The sequence below is a fragment of the Otolemur garnettii genome, unplaced genomic scaffold, assembly GCF_000181295.1.
Source record: "Otolemur garnettii isolate 467f Iridium unplaced genomic scaffold, OtoGar3 scaffold00225, whole genome shotgun sequence".
In the NCBI taxonomy this organism is placed as follows: domain Eukaryota; kingdom Metazoa; phylum Chordata; class Mammalia; order Primates; family Galagidae; genus Otolemur; species Otolemur garnettii.
This window is the reverse complement of record NW_003852620.1, coordinates 1,833,596-1,840,840: the sequence shown is the minus strand read 5'-3', so window position 1 is coordinate 1,840,840 and position 7,245 is coordinate 1,833,596. Positions and strand designations below refer to the sequence as shown.

Below are 7,245 nucleotides of genomic sequence, written 5' to 3'. Positions count from 1 at the left end.
AGTAGCTGGGACTACAGGTGCCTGCCACAATGCCTGGCTGTTTTTAGAGACGGGGTCTCACTCTGGCTCAGGCTGGTTTTGAACCTGTAAGCTCAGGCAATCTACCCGCCTCCACCTCCCAAGTGCTAGGATTATAGGCGTGAGCCACCATGCCCATTCAGTCTATTTCTTTTTTGCAGTTTTTGGCAGGGGCCGGGTTTGAACCCTCCACCTCTGGTATATGGGGCTGGCGCCCTACTCCTTTGAGCCACAGGCGCCACCCCATTCATTCTATTTTAACCAATCAAATTTAAGGATATAATGACTCATTGGTCTTATATTCTCTAGCTCGACAAACTGTAAACAATATCCTAATACTTTGAGAAAGGTATTCAAAGACCACTGAGAATGCCTCAAAAGTACATAATACTTGCAAACACAGACAGCAGTTGGCTGAGAGGACAGATCTTGCAACTGACAAGAAACCAAGGAAGTCATATATTAGCCAGCAACAAGGAAATGCTATACTCACTCAGGGATGAACACTATCTAACTAAAGCTGGTACTGAGTTCTCCTTTCTCAGCAACACAATACCATCAACACATTGATGAACATAGAAAAATCATTCTTGGAGGTCATCAGACCTAGGAGCTACACTAGCATAGTAGGGCATGATGAGCACATATGATTACATACTAAGCCTAGAAAAAGATGTTTCCTTGCATCCAACCTTTTTAATGACTGTGAGACTTGGCTCTATCTCCAAAATAAAGTCAGATTTCTTTAGCATCATCAGCAACATTGAAAACCAGTCTCAAAACATCAAGAAAGGCTCATGCCTGTAATCCTTGCACTCTGAGAAGCTGAGGCACTCTAAGAAGCTGAGGCAGGATGATCCCTTGAGTTCAAGAGTTCGAGACCAGCCTGTCAAGAGTGAGACCCCAGCTCTACTGAAAATAGAAACATCAGTTGGATGTTATGGTGGGCACATATAGTCTCAGCTACTTGGGAGGTTGAGGCAGAAGGAGCACTTGAGCCCAGGAGTTTGAAGTTGCTGGGAGCTAGACTAATGCCATGGCACTCTAGCTAGGGAAAGAGTAAGACTCTGTCTTAATAAAAAAGAAAAAAAAAGCATCAAGACAGTCCCATTAAGGTTCATGTATTACAGTATGCCTGTTAACTCTGCAGTCACATTCACCATTTCTAAACTCTACTGATTAGGGCAGGCAGACAATAGGCAACAAGCAAGATTCCTAAGCAGTTAGTGAATAGCAATAGGAATAAAGTAATAAAACTGCATATTTATCAACCCAAACAAATGACAACAGACATTCTACAAAGATAGCAATCAAAAATAGAAAAATGGAGATGTAGTCCTTTAGACTATTGGAGCTGCAAAAAGTAGCAGAATCCATCATCCAGGGCCATGTGGATTAACCAGAAGAGTGCATGTATTCTCAAAGAGCCCAGGTAACTATCTCCCTCATCAGCTATAAGTATAGAGGCATGTTATTATCACTGACAGCTGCATCTTCATTTTTATTTTTATTTTATTTTATTTTATTTTTTGAGACAGAGCCTCAAGCTGTCCCCCTGGGTAGAGTGCTGTGGCATCACAGCTCACAGCAACCTCCAACTCCTGGGCTCAAGCGAGTCTCCTGCCTCAGCCTCCCAAGTAGCTGGGACCACAGGCGCCCGCCTCAAAGCCCAGCTATTTTTTGGTTGCAGCTGTCATTGTTGTTTGGCGGGCCCGGGCTGGATTCAAACCTGCCACCTTGGTTATATATGGCTGACACCTTAGCTGCTTGAGCCATAGGCGCCGAGCCAGCATCTTCATTTTTAAAGTGAACAATCTGTATATCAGAAAAATTCCAACTGAGACACAGCCCAGAAACTCTCAGGAACCTAGGACTTAAAAGATGAACATTAAAAAAAGAAAAAAGGGGGCCAGACAGGGTGGCTCATGCCTATAATCATAGCACTTTGGGAGGCCCAGGCGGAAGGACTGATTGAGGTTGGGGGTTTGAGGCTAACCCAAGCAAGAGCAAGAATACCCTGTCTCTACAAAAAAAAAAACCCAGAAAAATTAGCTAGGCGTTGCAGCACACACCTGTAGGCCTATCTACTCAGGAAGCTGAAGCAAAAGGATCGCTTAAGCCCAGGAGTTTGGCTGTAGTGAGCTATGATGATGCCACTGCACTCTAGCCTGTGCAATACAGCAAGACCCTGTCTCAAAACAACAACAACAAAAAAAAGGAATTGTGAATCCTCAAACCATATTTAATTTCTAGACTAAAACACTGAATGCTTTGTGTTGTGAACAATGGTGTGATTGGAGGAATGAATGTGGTCAGGAGGGGTTGAACCTGGGTAATGAGAAAAGATGGCAAAGTGTATAAACTGCTAGACAGGACAAAAGGGAAAATTCTGTTCATATAACAGAAAAATGGGAGCAAAACTTATCTTTGAATCTCACTAATTCAGATGGCCCTTTGAATTTAACAGATAATGGGGCCTTACTAGATAAGATATTAATAGTAAATCAGAGCACCCCGACTGCTAAATGCCAGGAGCTACTGAGGATGGGTATCCAGTTAGCCTGCAGTCAGCTAAGGGAACTGGACAACAATGGAAAAGAGGCATGAGGGAAGTCCTACCTTACAGAGAACCTTGGCCATCTCAAAGGTGCCCACAGTATCCATATTGGAGGCAATGATGGGGATCCCAGTGTACATCTGCTTTGAATTACGAAATGTAAAGGATCTTGTGAGATCCACCTGCAGATATGAATATGAAACTGAGCATTTCATTCATCAAAAACAAAACAAAAAAAAGCATGTCCTGCATTAGGACAAGGACTGGGCACCTTTCTCAGTTGATCAGGAGCTTGGGGTCAAGAACAGACGTAGCGGAACTCGCTTACCTCACTTCGAGACTTAAGGGTGTTGCGTTTGGGCCTCAACAAGACATCCTTGAAGTCCAGTTTCACGTCGTTGTCGATATGAGACATGACAGGAGCCTCGGGATAGCGATGAATTTGAAGGCTGGAAAGCAAAGTTATAAGGACCAACATCCCCTTGGGCTTTCGCCCTCGTCTGGCTGGCAACAGGGTTCATCTCTCCTCGTTTAAGAAGTTGAAAGTCGAGCACCGGCTTGGCGCCTATAGCTCAACCAGCTAGGGCGCCAGCCACGTACACCTAGGGTGGCAGGTTCGAATCCCCAGCCCGGACCTGCCAAACAACAATGACGGCTGCAACCAAAAAAAAAATGGCCTGGCGTTGTGGCGGGCGCCTGTGGTCCCAGCTACTTGGGAGGCAGAGGCAGGAGACTCGCTTGAGCCCAGGAGTTGGAGGTTGCTGTGAGCTATAATGCCACGACACTCTACCCAGGGGGACAGCTTGAGGCTCTGTCTCAAAAAAAAAAAAAAAAGAAAGAAAGTCGAGCACCGACCGAGGTGTGGTCCCTGAAACCTGTCGCCCTGACCCGTCCCGTGGTTGCAATTACCTTTGGTGTCTTCATCTCAGGTACTGTTTGTTGGAAAGGAAAACTGGGAAGGGATTGTGAGTGAGCCTGAGGGTTCATTTACCCCATTACACTTCCTTCTCCCACCCCTGCAGAGACCAATGGAGTAAGTGCTGATCTAAAGGGGAGTAAGCTGGTTCCCATAACCAGCTTCCGGAACAGGTCTACTCACTTCCTGTTGCCTTGGTCCAGGTGACAGTTGACCAAAGATCCCTTCGCTTAGCAACTAGTCTCGAGCAGCCCCCTTAAGCCTGGTGAGCCACACCAACAGGTTCCGCTAATTACGGGCGAGAACCACTAGCCAGGAATTCCAGCTTCGATAGCGACCGAACCAGGCCTTCTGGGTAACAGGGTTCACACAGTCCGGTTGCCGTTGGATCCGAGGGGCGGGAGACTACAACTCCCAGCGTAGAACGGGGCGAGTTGCTCCCTGGCGTGATGGGAGAAATTCGTTCCGTTCCGGCTTTCCGCTAGCCCGGGCTCGCTAGGGACTCTAAGAATCTCAGAGATGTCATCTCCGTCGTAACTAAACTGGCCGCCTTCTTTTTATTTGCTAAGCCACTGCACCCAAACCCGGGAGCATCCCTGAGCCTCTCAGGAGCCCGGTGGAAAGAAGCGGGGGGGGGGGGTGTGTGAAGCCAGATAGTGACCCGGAAGCAGAAGTGACTTCCACCGGCGGAGTGCTGGAGAGCGGCAGCAGGGACCACAGCGGCAGAAGCAGCAATTTATCCGTGTGCAGCCCCAAACTGGAAAGAAGATGCTAATTAAAGTGAAGGTGGGAGCACCTCCAGCCTTGCCAAGACGCAGTGGTACTGGGCTGGCAGCTGTGCCTTACGGGAAAAGTGGGGAAGGAAAACCACGCCTTTCCCGAGCCTGGAGGGTGCTGACAGCCTCAGGGCTCCGCGCGAAGGGTGTTGGGAAAGAGGAGGGCCCCTGGAGGGCTTTGAGAGCAGGGGCTGACCCTTCCTGACGACCCTAGTGTCTCTGGCGTCCCTGCTTTCTCGCTAGGAATGTACCGTGACCCAGAATGAGGACGATTTTGTCCGAGGTTTCACTGTACTCGAACTCCTGCAGTCTTAGAGAAGGCCTAGCAGCAATTTGGCTCCCCTCTCTCTTGAATTCTTGGAGTAAAAAGCTCTGCTCTTCATTTTTCATGCCCAGGGTTACCTGCTTCTCCCGGCCCTACCGTAGGCTGCCTCCAAACACAGCACTAAAAACATTAGCCTGAAAGAACTGTGATCTCCTAGGGGCTAGTTTGTGAGCCCTTACTGGTGTTTGCCAAGGTATATATAGTATCTCGGCCATACTTCACGGACCAGGGCTGGGAGGGAGTGTTTTCAGTCGTTACTTGCTTTTTTGAGTCAGTCATCCTGGACCAGCTTCACTTCTTGACTGAGACAGGTCAGTTACCAGTGCCCTAGTTCTTGGTACCAGCCACGTTTCCTTAATCGTCATCTGTTAAAGCCTGTGTTTATTCTCCAATTTACAACAACGCTTATTGGACCTATCTGCTATTTCCTCTTTTATATCTTCAAAGACAAAACCGATAATTGATGCAGTCCAATTCTAATTTGGCCTTTTATAGCTAAGTCAGTCTACCGTTATTTCATCAGCTCCTTACGTATTTACCATACATAACAGTCATTGTTAACCTTCTTTTCTCGAGTCTTAGCTAATGTCTGAGGCCAAACAGCATGTTAAAGATCATTATTTTCCAAACTTAAGAGTCATGAGATCAGTTTAATAGACAGTGGGTTCCAGGCAACTTTTTTAAAAATAGAAAATAAGAATATACTGCTGGGTAAGAATTTTTATTTTCAGCCCACACTAAAAATTTTACACTATGACCCATACAGACACAAAGAACTTACTATGTGTGATATGCTCTGAAATTTTCAATTCTATTCTAAGTGGTTTTTAAAATCCAATGGTGGGTTTAGGCCTGCAGTTTAAAAAATGCTGTTTGAAAAAAAGAAACCAGTGCTATATGTGGAACCTTGAAAAAAAAATACTGTTATAGATGAGCTTCTCAGACTTTAAAATGCTAAATAATCACTAAGTTGTTTTGCTGAAATGCTGCTTCTGATTCCAAGGATCTAGATTGGGGCACAAGATTCTGCATTTCTAACAAGCTTCCAGGTGGCTGATGTTACATATTTTGAGAATTCACTTTGAATAGCAGGGTTCCAGATTTTGTCTTTTCTTTGAATCTGTTTTTATTTTTATTTTTATTTTTTTTTTGAGACAGAGCCTCAAGCTGTCCCCCTGGGTAGAGTGCCATGGCATTACAGCTCACAGCAACCTTCAACTCCTGGGCTCAAGCGAGTCTCCTGCCTCTGCCTCCCAAGTAGCTGGGACCACAGGCGCCCGCCACAACGCCCGGCTATTTTTTGGTTGCAGCCGTCATTGTTGTTTGGCAGGTCCGGGCTGGGGATTCGAACCTGCCACCTTAGGTGTACGTGGCTGGCGCCTTAGCCGGTTGAGCTATAGGCGCCGAGCCGAATCTGTTTTTATTTAATACTTCTTTAAAATTGCCAGTTTTCTGTGATGCTTACCTTTCTGCCTCCAACAGGTCTCTCTTCTATGTCTTTTGTTTGCTACATCTCTGTTTGCTAAATACATATGAAAGCAATGAGATAGCTGTTAATTACTATACAAATGATAAATTTTATTAGAGTTCCTTTGTGAATTATTCATTTTTCAACTGTTGTCTCTGTGTAGATGACTTTCATATTGTTCTATAATCCTTTGCAATTAAATCCTCATCTCTGGGTTTTTAAAATTAAATGCATCATCTTCTATCTTAAGCCAACTCCCCAATACACAGCTCATATCAATCTACCAGGTGAATAGAATGCAGTTCTTTAGTCATTGTTCTTTTATAAGATCTGATTTTTCATTTGAAACTTCTGCTTAATTTTTTTTTCCGTTTCCATTACTCTCACTTTGTTCAGAGAGTCTCATTAACTTACATCTTTATTTCTGTATGATACCTCCAACTGGGTTTTCCTACTGTAATAGCCCCTCTAAAGTATAGGATCTAAACCAAGGCCTGGTGTACAAAAAACATAATGTATAGGTCTGCCTTGAGCTTTTGCATCAGATTACTCCCTAATCCCAGATTATGCATTAATTTCCTCATTGCAGATTACTTTGGCAACTCTGTTTACTATGAGTGCCTATTTCCCTCATTTGTGCAGGGTTTTTTGGGGAGGAGGAAGGAGGTTATTTTTTGTTTCTGAGACAGAATGGTGCTCTGTTACCTGGACTGCATCATGAACCACCATGTCCAGCTATTTTGCTGTTTTTTGTAGAGACACGGTCTTGCTATATTGCCCAGACTGGTCTCAAACTCCTGGCCTCAAGTAGTCCTCTCACATTGGCTTCCCAAAGTGCTAGGATTACAGGCATGAACCACCATATCTGAGCTATTTTTTTTTCCTTTTAAGATACTATAAAATCCATGGTTCTTTTTATTTTTTTGAGACAGTCTCATTCTGTGCCCTGGCTAGAGTGCCATGGCATCATAGCTCATAGCAACCTCAGACTCTTGGACTCAAGTGATACTCTTGCCTCAGCCTGCTGAATAACTGGGACTACAGGCACCTGCTACAACACTTGGCTGTTTTTCCTATTCGATTTTTTTTTTTTGAGACAGCGCCTCAAGCTATCCCCCTGGGTAGAGTGCCATGGCATCACGCTCACAGCAACCTCCAACTCCTGGGCTCAAGCGAGTCTCCTGC

At 45.2% G+C, this 7,245-nt stretch overlaps 2 protein-coding genes across 4 annotated transcripts in view; one reads left to right on the top strand and one right to left on the bottom strand.

The window, feature by feature from the left end:
* Positions 1 to 4,109, bottom strand: part of GMPR2 (guanosine monophosphate reductase 2) — a 9,402-nt gene extending 5,293 nt beyond the window's left edge. For 2 of the 3 annotated variants that reach the window (XM_023508147.1, XM_023508148.1), the window contains exons 1-3: positions 3,485 to 3,601; positions 2,904 to 3,024; positions 2,638 to 2,757 (exon numbers count right to left, since the gene is read on the bottom strand). In XM_023508147.1, the coding sequence (XP_023363915.1) occupies positions 2,638 to 2,757; positions 2,904 to 2,990 (207 nt within the window). In that variant the 5' untranslated portion in view covers positions 2,991 to 3,024; positions 3,485 to 3,601. Of the gene's footprint in view, positions 1 to 2,637; positions 2,758 to 2,903; positions 3,025 to 3,484; positions 3,602 to 3,674 lie in introns of those variants that run through there. The other variant, XM_012812818.2, reaches the window with a different exon arrangement.
* A 38-nt stretch (positions 4,110 to 4,147) lies between these two features.
* NEDD8 (neural precursor cell expressed, developmentally down-regulated 8) overlaps positions 4,148 to 7,245 on the top strand; it is a 12,343-nt gene continuing 9,245 nt past the window's right edge. The window contains exon 1 of the mRNA XM_012812817.2: positions 4,148 to 4,277. Within this exon, the coding sequence (XP_012668271.1) occupies positions 4,260 to 4,277 (18 nt within the window). The 5' untranslated portion in view covers positions 4,148 to 4,259. The remainder of the gene's footprint in view (positions 4,278 to 7,245) is intronic.